Here is a 15,811-nt window from a genome sequence, read left to right as displayed (position 1 = left end):
GCTACAGAGAAATCTTTCATGAAAGGAAGAGTCAGTCGATACAGCAAACTTCGCTGTCGTCTTAAGAAAATGCCATAGCCACCCCAACTTTCTGCAGCCACCACCCTGATTGGTCAGCAGCTATCAATATTGAGGCAAACCGTCCACCAGCAAAAGATTAAGACTCACAGCTGATTGTTAGCATTTTTAAGCAATAAAGCATTCCTTAAAATATGTACATTGGTTTTTAGACATAATGTTAATTCACACTTAGTACAGTATCACATAAACAACTTGTATATGCACCGAAAAATTAATGACTCACTTTATTGCAGTCATCTGGAACTGTTGAAGGGAACAAATTTTACCTAGAGCCTGGTGAACACCTTCCCAGATGTGCATTTAGGGCCTCCTAGAGATCATCAAGTTTTAGGAACTAGGTTTCCTTCTTCCACAGGTAGGAAGGAGGAAAGAAATTTTGCGTTGGCTTTTGGGTAGCTGAAGAGGAGCTAGGGGGAGGTTTGTTCTGACATAAAATAGTGACTCTCTCCACGCTTCAATGTTCCACAGAAAGCTGTTTCTGGTTGGTTGTCCCTCCAGGTCCACTCCCCCCACTTCATCCTGCTCACTGCCAGAGAGACTGTGCTGGGAGTGCTGCATCAGCAGGCGCCGTGCCTTTTGAGGCCCAAGGTGTTCATTCCCTGGTTCCTTCCCTGCTGTGTCTGTATTCCTTCCTTCCTCCTTCTCATCCCAGCAACCATCCTCCTCCTTTCACCAGACCTGGGAGCCATCATCCCAAACACACTCACCCTGTGCTTCTATTACTCATGTCAGTAGTTCTCAATCCGACCAGCACCTGAAATCACCTGGGGAGCTCCCACCCCCATTGGTTGATTTAATAGGTATAGGGTGGGCCCTATGCATTGGGAATTTTAAAAGCCCCACAGTTGATTCTAACGTGCAGCCACTACCCTGCCCAATACCATCCCCAACCAGGCAGTTGAGCCTCTGCGCCAGCTCCTGCATAGTAGTAGAGCCAATCCTTTGACATTCCTGCCCTGACCCTCTCCATGGGCAAGGAGTTTGCAGGATCAAGGGGGCAAGCACTCTCCCTAAACCTTTGCTCCCCTTATAAACCATTACCTAAGGTTCCCAGAACCTCAGGACCTCCAGCCCTTCCCCAGCTTTGTCCTCAGTGCAGAGGGCGGGAGGGTCCTGGAAGGATGCACTGCAGGAGGGCTGTGTTCTTGCCGTGGGCCCTGCAAATATTGAGGAGGGCTCGTCCCTATGTCTACACCTTTATAATAAATCCTTGAATTTACTCATTTCAAGTGTGCAGCAGTTTCAAAACCCTGCACAGAGCACACACTTAGAAATGAGGGACCTAAAGCCAAGACTACAGGCCATGGACAAGTTCATGTGACAGGTCCCAGCTTAGGCACTGAGGCAGCCAAGTCATCTCTGCTTAGGGAAGAAAATAAGGGCTGGTATAGAATGGGAATTTCAGTTGGGTGCAGTGGCTCACACCTGTAATCGCAGCACTTTGGGAGGGCGAGGCAGGTGGATCACGAGGTCAGGAGACTGAGATCATTTTGGCTAGTATGGTGAAATCCCATCTCTACTAAAAATACAGAAAATTAGCCAGGTATGGTGGCATGTGCCTGTAGTCCTAGCTACTTGGGAGGCTAAGGCAGGAGAATTGCTTGAACCCAGGAGGCAGAGGTTGCAGTGAGCCAAGATCACACCACTGCACTCCAGTGTGGGCAACAGAGCGAGACTCCGTTACAAAAAAAAAAAGGAAAAAGGAAAAAAGGGAATTGCTCAAGGCAGGTCACACACCCTGCAGTAGAATCATGCTGGGTTGCCTGCATAGGGGAGGACTGAAGAGGAAGGGCAGAGAAGGACAACAGTTGAGTCCAAAAATCAGGAAGGCTGGGTGGGCCAGGCCTGGCTCCATCCCTACCCTTGAACCAGATTGCAAACATTCAAGTTATGCAATAGGTTATCCAATGTCACAATGGAGAGGGAACAGATACAACCTTGCTTTCCATTTTACTCATTATGTTTGGCAACTAATTGATTTTGTTTAACTGATTTTTAGTTTTTTAAGAACTTTATCAACATCTTCCTATTGTTTTGAGACAGGGTCACCCAGGCTGCAGTGCAGTTATGTGATCATGGCTCACTGCAGCCTCAACTTCCTAGACTCAAGCTGTCCTCCTGCCTTAGCCTCCCAAATAACAGGGACTACAGGAGTGTGCCACTACGCCCTGCTAATTTATTTTTTGTACAAAGACAGGATCTTACTTTGCTACCTAGGCTGATCTCAAACTCCTGAGCGTAACAATTTTTCCACCTCAGCCTCCCAAAGTGCTGGGATTACAGGGCATGAGCCACCATGCCCAGCCCTTCATACTTTTTAATAAACAGATCTGAGACTTCAGTACTAGTATGTAAAGGAAAAGCCCACCTTAATTCAAAAAGAATGAGAGGGGATCCCAAAAGGAGTTTGTTCTGAGGCTTGTCCTCTGCTCACTGAATGCATGGATGAGGGAGCCTTTGGGGGAAAGGGTGAAATGTTTTGTTCTGCTTTTCAAACAGAGGAACATTACCTCTTATATGAGCTGCTGCTGCATAATAGACTGCAGTCTCTGCTTCCATTTCAGTTATTCCCAGACATTGGCTCTGCTCCCCTAAAACAACACCAAAGTCAAACCAATCACCTAGAATGGTGACGCCATCTTACTGTGGTATTCCTTAAATCAGTTTGCTACAAATGTACTGGATGTTACCCAAGGGTTTATAACCACCGATGTCTGCTCTTCCACGAGGTTGTGCAAACATCAGCTACGGCCACAAATGACAGGCAGGAATGACGTGTGTCAGTTGAGATTCCACATCTCCCACACAGGTATCTTGACCAACTCACAAAGACTGCAACATCAGCTTATTTGAACCCAGAGGAAAAATGGCGATAAAAGCAATCAGATTCCCAGCCTGGGCATCGTGGCAAAACTCTGTCTCTACAAAAAAATACAAAATACTAGCCAGGCATAGTGACATGAAGCCGTAGTTGCAGCTACACGGAAGACTGAGGCAGGATCATTTGAGCCCGAGAGGTTGTGGCTACAGTGAGTCGAGATCATGCCACTGTACTCCAGTCTGAGCAACAGAGACCCTGTCTCAAAATAAAACAAAAAACCCCAGAAACAATCAGATTCCCCAAGTGCCAGACACCAAACGGTAGAGAATGCATTTAAACGAGGCATGCCCAACACGCAGCTAGGTAACATCAGCTCTCATTGGTTTAGTCAGTGACGTACAGACAAAAGGGGCTCGCAGTGCAGGCTAATTTCATGTTTTTGAATCAGGCTGTGAAGGAGGACAAACAGCCAGTCTGCTGAGTGAAGAAGGAATGAAGCCATGGAAAACACCTGAGAACACTCACATAAAGTCTCTCAAGCTGGTCCAAAAAGGTTGGCAGGGTGGCACTGACAAGTCCAAGTTAGAAGTGGTGACTGGACGGAGCCCAGGAAGGGAACCTCTAGTCATAACATAACCACCGGCTCACAGCCTGCCGCTAGGGGAGCTACTGGTGATAACAGAGCTGAGGTTATAACAGATGCACAGTGAGAGGTACCCAGCAAACCCCACATAGCTGCAGTGGGAGTTTCTGTCAAGGATGTTCCCATGAGACCAGCTGTGGCCAGAGGACAAGGTCCTCCAAGACCCACTTACTTCCCTGTCAGGTTTCTCATGCTAAAAAGGAAATTGCGGTATGGCCCAGAGCAGTCGCTGCCAGCACTCCTCACAGTAAGATGGTCACTTGAGAGGAATGCCACATTTACGGAGTGTGTGGGAGGCACGGCGGCGAGGCCCTCTGAGTCGAGTGTAGTTGGTGAGCAAGCTCCAGTCATCCCTTGGTATCTGCAGATGCTCAAGTCCCTGATGGAAAATGGCTCAGTATTCATGTTTAACCAGTGCATAGCCTCCCATCTACTTTAAATCACCTCTAGATTGCTTATAATACCTAATGCAATGTAAACAGCTGTTATGCTTATATTGTTTGGGGAATAATAACAAGGGAAAAAGTACGTATGTTGAGTAAAGGCACAATATTTTTTTCTGAGTATTTTAAATCAGGCTGGTTGAATCAGCAATCAGGAACCTACAGATGGGAAGGGCCAACCATACAGTAACAGACAAGAGGGATATGTGGTGGCAGATGTGCACAGGGCGCTGAAAGGCACCCAGTGAAGTGGGGGCATGGGGTTGTGATTCCAAAAGAGGGATCTCCCCTACGCAGAGCCACCAATGTACTTAGACAGGGTTTGAACAGTCCATTTGTATGGCTGTTTTAACCTGGAGTCATTTGAGAAAGCCTAAAAAAGCAAATTTTAATCTTAACTTAGCCCTTCTTTAGCTTTCAATTCACTCCTTCCTTGGGTCCGAAGACTGAGGCAGGAAGATCACTTGAGCCCGAGAGGTTGAGACTACAGTGAGTCGAGATCATGCCACTGCACTCCAGCCTGAGCAAGAGACCCTGTCTCAAAACAAGACCAAAAAAAAAAAAAAAAAAAAAAGCAATCAAGATTCCCCAAGTGCCAGACAACGCACAGTAGAGAATGCATTTAAACGAGGCACGCCCGACACACACACCCCAAGCACGAGGAGGAGCAGCTCTCCAACTCCCCTAGTTTCCCTGGTTCAGGTTTTTGCTTCAAATATCAAGTCAAGGCTTGAAGTGAGAGGTAGGAGAGGAAAAAGCTAAGCCAGGTATATTGATCCCCTTAAGAAAAGCTGAAGGGGGAGGTTTTCCCTTTTTTTGGTGGGGGCAGGGGTGCAGTGAGGAGAGGCTAGGATGCTGGTGCCCACACTGACACACAGTCATTTCCTTTCCTGAATTCTGTGATCCTACAGCAATGCAGGAAAGCAGGTAGTGCGGCACTGCTGGAGATCATTTTAAAAGCGGGCTGTTTTCACCAGCTTGGCACTAGGGGGCCCTGAAGAACAGCGTCGTCTTTCACCTACGGGGAAAGCTACACTTGCCTAGAAATGAAGCCCAGGAAGGGGGGTGGTCCTCTGATGCCACCTGCTAATCCTCTACCTTTCATGCAGACAGCACTGGGAATCAGGTCTCGCCACGTAGTTCAAAACAGATCTTTGGCAATTTCTCAGGGCCACAAGTACTGCATGACAAGTAGGGCTGGGACATACTTACTGTGCCCTCTGCTCTTGGTCACTTAAAACTCCTCATGCAGTCACAGCTTTGTGGCCCACATGAAAACCAGATCAGGAGTGACTGACATAAAAACCAAGAGAACTGTTCAACCAGTGTCCACACTGGGCCTATGCAGAGTCACAGCCAATGTCAGCCAAAGCTGACATTCACTGGCAAGCTGTACTCTAGGTCCTTCATGTTTATCTCCCTTAATCCTAAATTGTGAATCATAACAAACCAATCAGGAAGGCATTACTGAGATGGCCAGTTTAGAGCAAATCAAAGGGGAATATGACAAGCACTGGAAACTTCAGCCAAGGTGACAACTAGGATTTAGAAGCATTTTCCAACATGCCTCACTGGGTAAGTCACGAGGAAAAATACTCTTATATTCGTGAAGGAGAAGCTATTCTCAGCCTCCTGTTGATCCCATGTCACAGACAAATCTGATGAGCCTGCAGGCTGCAGCCTACCATGTCACCAAGCACGTCAGCCCAGCCCAGCCCAGCCCCTCCCCTAGAACATGGACACTGGTCGCAAGGCTTCTTGGTGGGTACTCAATTTCAAGCCAGCCTAAGTTTTAGATCTTCCACCCACAGCAGCTTTCTGGGGTCCCATACCTGCCAGCCCCACCAGGCACAACCTAGCTACAGGCCTGAGCAGATCCTTAGTGACTCCCAAATAATAGATTATATCTAGATAATCTGTAAGAAACTCCCAGATAATACCTCACCCAAACAGGAAATACAGTGGTTGTGAACAGACAACAAACAGAAGAACTGATGGGTTGCAAAAATTTAAACTTCAATGTTAAGTGAAGATGGTCTCTTCTGTGGCAGAAAAAAAAAACACTTTATCTCCAACAATTAAAAAAAATTTTTACAATTCAATTCACAAGAACCGTCTTCAATATTATATCAAAATAGAAAATCTTTGCAAAACTTGGGTCCCATTTAAGATGCATATTTTTATTGAAGTTTTAAAAAAATTTGTAACCAGACAGAAAGGATAGACAAGAATGTTATGATCTAACTATATAATATTCTCTCAATCTTGTGCATCACTAAAATATAACAAAGGATTGTTTTCTATGCTAATTTTCAGGTTGTCCAGTTAAACCATTATTTGGTATCCTTTGAGCAGGTTAGCCTTTTAACTATTTAGAGTTTCTTCTCAGAAACATTCATATATTATACAGGAAACATTCATAGTTTATTTGGGAAACATTCATATTTTATACAGGATGTACAAATTTAAGACTAAACAATTAAAAAACACACACACAATTATAGCCGCAACACTATCCTAGCTGCATTGTGGTGATTATGTTGTTCAGTTAGCTGTCCATTATATGCAACTGGATTTTAATCGTGCTATTTACAGAGGGGCCAAAGCACTCATCTCAAGGTAAAGGCGCTCAGGTTTAATGTGCACTTTCATAGCCCTATGAAAACACAACCATTATATACACTGTAAACACCACAGGGCATGAAATCCATCTCCAGCCACAAACATCAGTCTCACAGGATCAAGCATACAAGGTCTAAGGTAAGGTGCCTGACTTTTCCTTTTTAAGAATCCTTTTCATCCAAGAGTCCTACTGTTCTTTTCATAGGACACTATTCACTTATTTCAAATATGGTGCCAGTGCTCAAAACATTTCTGGAACCCCTTTTTGAGGACTACCTGCAGTGTCTGCAGTGAACTCTTCTGAATGTCCTGGATGGTGGCAAGTCTTCATCCTTTGAGAATGGGTTTGATTTAGGAAAACAGGCAGAGTTATTCACAGCCAACTGAATCAAACTGCGGGATACCACCCGGGTTCAAATGTGAGATGCCACTATGAACAACGAGACCAATTTTCTTGTATGGCTCGTAAACTTAGAGTTTAAAAAACGCCTGAGCAATGGCAGTCCTGATGAAGTACAGATTCTTCTAGAGTGATGACTCAGGGACAATGCTCATTTGAACGGTTTATCTAAGTGTTTTGCAGTTTTAAATCGGTCCTTTTGTTGCCTCTCACATGGACTTTAGTATTCCTCTTCAGCTTCAGTCCCTTTTGCTTTCTTATGGATTGCCCGATTAAAGCTGTGGCAGGCAGGAACCCAGTGATTGTCATGAAGCCCCAGCTTACAGCCGGGGAATCCTTTCTGAGACCGATGGCAGCACATCCAATACCCTGGTCCATAGGGCAATGCCTGGCAATAGGGCTTGGGGTGCCATCGGCACAGGGACACATCCCCTTTCACATACTTTTTCTTGCACTGCTTGCAAGGATCCTCTCTATAGCGTGGATCTCGAACCCAGCGAGAATCTGCTGGCCTGATATTGTAGTACTCAATGATAAACTTGAAATAGCAGCAGGTACATTTAAGGGCCACTAAACTCTTGGTGGGAAGTAACCTGAAGATTTTTACCATAATGTGGTGGGGCAGAAAAGCCATGTACTGCTGAGGCTCCAAAAGCTGCTGGATTTTAAACCTGGTCTCCAGGAAGTCATGAGACACCTGCTTCTTACTGGATGCCTCAAGCACTGGTAATGTACTTTCCACAGAAGAGGGTGGTGATACAAATGGCTCAGCTGACCCACTTTTTTCCTCAGATGCACTGCCACCCTCAGCAGCATCTTCAAGCTGGCTGGCCTCTGAAGCCTCTTTTCTTGTGCTTTCATTCAACTGGGAACAGTCTGACGAATGCTGCCCAGGTGGCAAAAAAAACAACATCCCTGGAAGTGGGTCTTCACAGGAGTTTAAACTGGAAGGCTGGTCTTCCTCTACCTTGGACACAGTGATACTAATGCACAAAGATTCTTTTCTTCTTTGATCAGGATTTTGGCTAGTAAGTGACACAAGCTCTCTGCTCATACAATCAACAGCATCTGTGGGCAATTCAGAGGCTTGGGAATAGGTATGAGAAGAAAAAGCTAACCCAACAAGTTCATCTGTCATTTCCACATCATACCTGTTGCTGTTTTTCATGGCAGTTTGTGAACCCAGCTCCAACTCTGCACTGTCTATGTGGAAACTCACACCTGCTGGCAATGAGGGGCAGTCCTGAGAAGCACCATCCCAGGCCTGGTCCTCTTTAGGAGAATAATGATCAGCTCTTGAGGGGCCACAATCCACAGATACAGACCCCATGGGATTCACCTGAGTGTTGGGTACCTCCAAGGTGCCTTTCTTTGTTTTGCCTTCATCAGCCTGAGTGCCATTTGCAAGCAATACTCTGCCCACATTTCGACGGAAGCTGTTATTCCTTGAGAGGCTCCCAGGCTCACGCTGGCCCTGCCGCTTCAGGCACTCAGATTCCAACTTGGCCACCATGTCGAGGACACGGACTGGTTCGCTTTGTGGTTCACCAGTCTCAGGACTTCCCCGTTCTGTGGGTTCTTCACAAACTCCTGGGGCAGAATAGGACTCAGAGGCTGCGGGCACACCTCTGGATTGGCCAGAAAACCTCACAATAGCAGGTGAGTTTGTGCAGTTTCTTGTACAACTAGCTAGCAAAGCACTGGCTCTTTGCTCCAAGAAGGCAACCATCTGTATAACCGACAGAGGCCTCCCAGCATAGACTCCATCACCACTGTCACTCACATAATGCACAGAACAGTGCTCAATGCCACATGCAAAAGGCTCAGGTTGGTAGCACCTGCTGTTAACTTCCCTCATCCTTTCTACCTGGACCTTTGCTTTTTTAAGATCCCCTGATTTTTTCCTTCTCTTAGTAGCTCTCCCATCAATATCCCAGGAACTTTTTATTTTCATAGATCCTATCCTGTTACTACACTGGTGGGCTGCAAAGAATGCAATTTTTTCCTTCGTATTTCCAGGTTTCACAACAGCCCAGATATCAAGAGGTCCCTCTTCTTCACCCTGGTGGATGGTTGCAGATGGTGCATTCTTTTTGGTTTTAACATTCAAGCTGCTCTCTACAGGACTCTTCCCACTCATACTGCACAGAACATTTGGAGAAAGGATCCCAAAAGGCTTTTGAGACAATGTTTTACCAAGAGAGGCTGAAGGAAAGACACTTGGTGTTATGTGGCTAGGTTTGCATGTTTCATCACTGACAGCCTTTTGGTGGTTCATAGGAGTTCTCTGCCTTTCCCTGCTCACTTCCAGGGGGTGCTCTTTCTTCTGGAGCTTCCAATATGGCTTTAGGTGCATAACAAAGGCCCTATGGGAAAGAAATACACATTTGATTCAGAAACCAATTGTGTTTTTAGAAAAAAATGTTTTTAAATTTAAGTTCAGATGGTTCTAGCAAGTAACAAAAGCATTTTCTAACAGTTTACTAAATCTTTACCAACTCTCTCATGATAGCTAGTTTTTACGGCACATATCAAGAACAAAAAGCAAAATATAACCAGTTTATATGGTGTGTAGAACATAATTTTTTCTTTTTTTTTAACAGAAAATAAATTGGTTTTGACTGAGGAACTTCAGAAACTGACATCAGTTAACATTTGGTAAACTTAACCTTTTTTTTTTTTTTTTTGAGACGGAGTTTCGCTCTTGTTACCCAGGCTGGAGTGCAATGGCGCGATCTCGGCTCACCGCAACCTCCGCCTCATGGGTTCAGGCAATTTTCCTGCCTCAGCCTCTGGAGTAGCTGGGATTACAGGTACGTGCCACCATGCTCAGCTAATTTTTTTTATTTTTAGTAGAGACGGGATTTCACCATGTTGACCAGGATGGTCTCGATCTCTTGACCTCGTGATCCACCGCCTCGGCCTCCCAAAGTGCTGGGATTACAAAACTTAACCTTTTAAATTAAAAAAAAAAAAAAAAAAACCTGAACTTCCTGAAAACACCTAAGTATTAGGCATAATATAGAAGAAAGTACAAAAAGAACTCCACGATCCCTACTAGGTTTTTAAACACTCTTTCTTTCTAGATCATCACAATCAGCATTTTACTAGTTGCCAACAATCCATCAAAATTACTGCTTCCTGGCCAGGCATGGTGGCTCACGCCTGTAATCCCAGCAATTTGGAAGGGTGAGTCAGGTGTATCACCTGGCCACAGGAGTTCCAGACCAGCCTGGCCAACATGGTGAAACCCCATCTCTACTAAAAATACAAAAATTAGTTGGGCGTGGTGGCACACGCCTGTAATCCCAGCTACTTGTGAGGCTGAGGCACGAGAATCACTTGGACCCAGAAGGCCAGAGGCTGCAGCCAAGATCGCACCACTGCACTCCAACCTTGGCAACAGAGCAAGACTCTGTATCAAAAAAAAAAAAAAAAGAAAGAAAATTATTGCCTCCTATACCATTGAATATTGAATACTTAGATGTTTAAAATTTTTCACTTGTTTCCTTGTGTACTCTGCCCATCTATTAGTCTTGATTTTCTTAATCATCTATGTGTAGAAATATTTAACTGTCGAATTTCCTGTAACCATCTTAAATCAGACATAGATCCTACAGTCCTTATTAATTCTAAAAACCATTTTGAACTAGTTCAAAGAGATGGCGCCTTGTTTTGGTCCTTGACCAGGTGTAGGGATGGGAGCTATTTCAGAAATGAGACAAAAAGATGATTACATACAGAAACTTGGGTTCTAGTCCCTGTCATATCACTGATTATCTAGACAAGGGTGATTTTACCTTGGGCAAGTCATTTCCTCTCTCCATCTCAGCTGAAAGGTTAACTGAGGGGTTGAAATACTAGATAACCTAATGAACTTGTCAATTTACAATTTACATAAATTAGCCCACTGCTACACAAAACACCCTGAATTGTGGAAACAGTGTTTTCTAGAGATGCCTGGTTTCCTGCAAAAAACCTAGAGACCAAAATAAAGATGTGTAGTCACAGTTTGGTGGGGGTGAGGCAACAGCACCTATCGATCTAAGCACATTAAGTTTCACCTACTATTGCTCATTGGGACAGCAATTGAACACATACATCTCAGACAGCTCAGTATATCCATCCTCCTTTGCTCCACATTTACTGGGTGCCTGCCATATGGCAGCCACTGTGGTAACTGATTTCAGGTATCAGTTGTTGTTGTTATTGTTGTTGTTTTGAGATGGAGTTTCACTCTTGTTGCCCAGGCTGGAGTGCAGTGGCATGATCTTGGCTCACTGCAACCTCCAACTACCGAGTTCAAGTGATTCACCTACCTCAGTCTCCCGAGTAGCTGGGATTACAGGCGTGCACCATCATGCCCGGATAATTTTTCTATTTTTAGTAGAGACGGGGTTTTACCATGTTGGCCAGGCTGGTATCAAACTCCTGGCCTTGTGATCCACCCACCTTGGCCTCCTAAACTGTTGACATTACAAGCATGAGTCACTGCACCTGTCCAGGTATCAGTCTTAATCAACAAGAATTAAAGTGATCGTCTGGAACAAGTTTACCTTTCACTTCAACTTTTAATTCCTACAGTCTAGTTTCAGATAAAAGAAGAATTAAGAATATGGATATCTTCTAGTCAGATAAAGAGAAATCTTGCATTTAAATCAAACAAAGTGTCTTTTTAAAGATACTCCTGAAATAGGAGTCAGACATAGTGGCTCACACCTATAATCCCAATGCTTTGAGAGGCCTAGGTGGGAGGACCCCTTGAGGCCAGGAGTTTAGGACCAAGTTCATTCCTGGTGATTAAAACTCATATCTGAAAACAGTTACCACAGAGACTGCCATATGGCAGGCACTCAGTAAATGTTTTTTTTTTTTTTTTTTGAGACAGAGTTTCGCTCTTGTTACCCAGGCTGGAGTACAATGGTGCGATCTCGGCTCACCACAACCTCTGCCTCCTGGGTTCAAGCAATTCTCCCACCTCAGCCTCCCGAGTAGCTGGGACTACAGGCGCGCACTACCATGCCCAGCTAATTTTTGTATTTTTAGCAGAGACGGGGTTTCACCATGTTGACCAGGATGGTCTCGATCTCTTGACCTCGTGATCCACCCGCCTCGGCCTCCCAAAGTGCTGGGATTATAGGTGTGAGCCACCGCGCCCAGCCTGCACTCAGTAAATGTAAAGCAAACAAAGATGAATATACTGAGCTGTCCAAGATACATGTTTCAACTAGGAAAGCATGGCAACACAGCAAGACCTCATCTCTAAAAAAAAAAAATTTTTTTTTAATTAGCCAGGTGTGATGGCACTAGTCTCAGCTAATGGGATGGCTGAGGCAGAAGGACTGCTTAAGCCCAGGAAGTTTAAGGTTACAGTAAGTAAGTTATGATGATGCTACTACACTCTAGCCTGGGCAATACAGCAAGACCCTGTCTCCGAAAACAAAAAACAAACCAAAAAACCCAACCAACCAACCAAACAGAACCTTTGTAATAGATCTTATCCGGATCTTTCTGATCTTTGGCAATTTATATCCTAGCCATCTGTACAGATCTTCCCCCTTTCTGCACTGTGACATCTTTAATAGCTGTCATTATACCGTATAGTCTTACAAAAAGAGCCACCTAGAATTCAAGAACAGGTGACATATAAATGAATAAAAGAGGCACACCTAGTGTTGTCTCTGTGCCAACTATTTTCTGGGTTTTCATATCCATTCAACCCCATTCCTAAATGAAATGGAAGAAATGGAAGTGTTGCCGGGCGTGGTGGCTCACGCCTGTAATCCAAGCACTTTGGAGGCCAAGGCGGGCGGATCACCTGAGGTCAGGAGTTCAAAACCAGCCTGACCAACATGGTGAAACCCCATCTTAAAAAAAAAAAAAAAGAAATGGAAGTGTTGAAAAACCCAATAAATTCTCACATAATGATCTCATTACACAGTGTCTATGAATAAATTATTTAAACTTTAGCAATATGTGCACCATTTTGCATTGCACAATATGTTCTCTTCGACTTCCTCCCCCACATATTATTTTAGGTGCTATTATTGATAGACAGGGACATTAAAAAGAAACTAATGTAATTAGAAAAAGCTTTTATTTGCATTTGAGCTATAAAGTAAGCTCAACTGACACTTTACTTGTATACAAGATTTTAGCAAGATTAAAATAGGAGATGATCCCAGGGAACAGATGTGAGAGAAGGAAAATAGCCAATAAGGACATACAAGGTGACTGCTGGAAAGTGGGGCGATTCTGTGGGACAAGAATCAAGAAGTAAGACATTTAAGCACCACTCCAATCCCTCATTGGTTGAAGGCTGCCTGAGGTTAATCCTTCCCCTTCATTTGGTGGGTTTGAGAGCCCTGAGGCAGAAAATAGAAAGGTGTTGGCAAGCCGTAGAAAAACTACAGAAATCTAAGTTTTGTTTGAAACCAGAGATAGTGTGAAAGAATATAATGCAGGGAACAAAGGGCATCTGCTGCAAAAATCCATAAACCAAAACTTTAAATCTCCAACAGATTACAACAGATGGTGGCACTTTTCCACCCCCAAGTCACCCCCACACACAAAGACAAGCATGGGTAGGGTAAAGCTCCAGCTAGGTTTCCATGGTTGCCAACCTCTTCATCACAGTTGTGTTTTAAAAGTTTGCTATAATAAAGTCCTACTCTCTTGCAATAAAATAAAATGCAGGTTTACAGCACCTACCCATCAACGTTCCTTAGATTCTCAGAAAGAGCTTTAGAAGAAATTAAGATCCCCTAGGCCGGCTGAATCACAATTTCTCAGATTGGGCCCAGAATCTGTTTTTAATGTTAGATTGAAATTGGAAGGGACTTTAGAGGTCATGTGTTAGATCTAATATAAGAGTGGGATTCTGGATTTGGACTGCAGTGCTGGCCTACTGACAGGGGTAGGGTGGAACTGGCCAACAAAAAGCCAAGCAGACAATCCATACTGAAGCATCTAATCTAAGGGCTGGGTAAAAACAGACCTGTGTTCTTAATGTTTTCTCTTTAAAACACAGTAAAATCAATGGCCTTTTTTCTTTTACCTGGCTTCTAGAGCTGAAGGTCAAATGGCCGTTTTATTGCCAAATTCCCTCTTCAACCACCAACAGCCTTCCCAGCTCTCTTCTTCCCCAGCTCCTAAACATCAGTGCTCCTCAGAGTTCTTTGTTTCTAGACCACTAGTCTTCTCAAGCTGTAAATGATCTCTTGTAGTTTTAACTCAAACATTTCCAGTGGCATACTCTCTCAAACTTCATATCCTACAGCCTGGTAGACATACTCATCTGGATATCAAAAAGAATCTCAAAATCAACACTACTAGTTAATGACAGCCTCAAGTACCTAGTCTATTTTCCTTTTTTTTTTTTTAAAGACGGGGTTTCATCATGTTGGTCAGGATGGTCTTGAACTCCTGACCTCAGGTAATCCACCTGCCTTGGCCTCCAAAGTGCTTGGATTACAGGCGTGAGCCACCATGCCCAGCCCTACCCATTTATTATCAGAGATGTCCTAACGCTCTGGGCTAAATACTGGTATAAATATGAGTAAAACATAGCTGCTGCCCTTGAGACAGAAAAGCCAACATACAATTATAACAAACGTGATACGTGTCAAAGAGATAGCATAGGGTGCTCTGAGTGCCCATGGGGAGAGAGGGAGGAGGAGGAAGACATATGGATGAAGAAGAAGGAGCCGGGCACAGCGGCTCACGCCTGTAATCCCAGCACTTTGGGAGGCCGAGGCAGGCAGATCACTTGAGGTCGGGAGATCGAGACCAACCTGACCAACATGGAGAAACCCCATCTCTACTAAAAATATAAAATTAGCCGGGCATGGTGGTGCATGCCTGTAATCCCAGCCACTCGGGAGGCTGAGGCAGGAGAATCGCCTGAACCTGGGAGGCAGAGGTTGCAGTGAGCCGAGATCGCAACACTGCATTCCAGACTGGGCAACAAGAGCAAAAACTCCGTCTCAAAAAAAAAAAAAAAAGCGAAACTCCATCTCAAAAAATTAAAAAAAAAAAAAAAATTTTTAACAATAGGTAAAATAGTAAATTTAAAAAAAAAAAAAGAGAGAGGGGGACACCAGCACCAGACTCACCTGAGGGTACAGGAACAGGTCAGAGAAGTCCTGAGGGACTAAGCTATGCCCTGAGGGAAGATATACAAAGTCCTAAACCATTCAAAAACAGATAATGCTTTCAGGAAATTCAGGTAGGTGGGAAATAAAGAAAGTGTAAGTGTTAAGAGTCTAGAGTCTAAGACAGGTGCTAAGAGTAGAGATGACAAGTAAATGGGTTCACAGGAATAACAAACAGGATTCTAACTGCTGGATGAAAATGGAGGATGAGGGAGCGGAATCAAGGATGTTATCCTCATCTTATGGCTTCAGCAACTGCATGAAAAGTGATGCCTTTCAGTGAGATGGTGACAGGTGGCTGAGCATACTTGGAGCAGGGGAAGCAAAGGTAAATTCACTTTAATAAATGTTGGCCTTATTATTCTCAGCAAATTAACAAAGGAACAGAAAACCAAACACCACATGTTCTCACTCTAAGTGGCAGCTGAAGAATGAGAACACATGGATACAGGGAGGGGAACATGACACACCGAGGCCTGTCGGGGTGGGGTTGGGGACAAGGGGAGGGAGAGCCTTAGGACAAATAACTAATGCACGCAGGGCTTAAAACCTAGATGACAGGTTGATAGGTGAAGCAAACCACCATGGCACATGTATACCTATGTAACAAACCTGCACGTTCTGCACATGTATCCCAGAACTTAAACT

At 44.3% G+C, this 15,811-nt stretch overlaps 1 protein-coding gene across 4 annotated transcripts in view; it reads right to left on the bottom strand.

Moving 5' to 3' along the window:
- Nucleotides 1-6,147: 6,147 nt before the first annotated feature.
- Nucleotides 6,148-15,811, bottom strand: part of FBXO34 (F-box protein 34) — an 85,730-nt gene continuing 76,066 nt past the window's right edge. For all 4 annotated transcript variants that reach the window (XM_064365890.1, XM_064365889.1, XM_012451003.2 and 1 more), the window contains exon 2: nucleotides 6,148-9,376. In XM_064365890.1, the coding sequence (XP_064221960.1) occupies nucleotides 7,231-9,366 (2,136 nt within the window). In that variant the 5' untranslated portion in view covers nucleotides 9,367-9,376 and the 3' untranslated portion in view covers nucleotides 6,148-7,230. The remainder of the gene's footprint in view (nucleotides 9,377-15,811) is intronic.

Source organism: Aotus nancymaae, unplaced genomic scaffold, assembly GCF_030222135.1.
Source record: "Aotus nancymaae isolate 86718 unplaced genomic scaffold, 86718_ANA_hifiasm-v0.15.2.pri h1tg000062l, whole genome shotgun sequence".
In the NCBI taxonomy this organism is placed as follows: domain Eukaryota; kingdom Metazoa; phylum Chordata; class Mammalia; order Primates; family Aotidae; genus Aotus; species Aotus nancymaae.
This window is presented reverse-complemented; position numbering and strand designations above follow the sequence as displayed.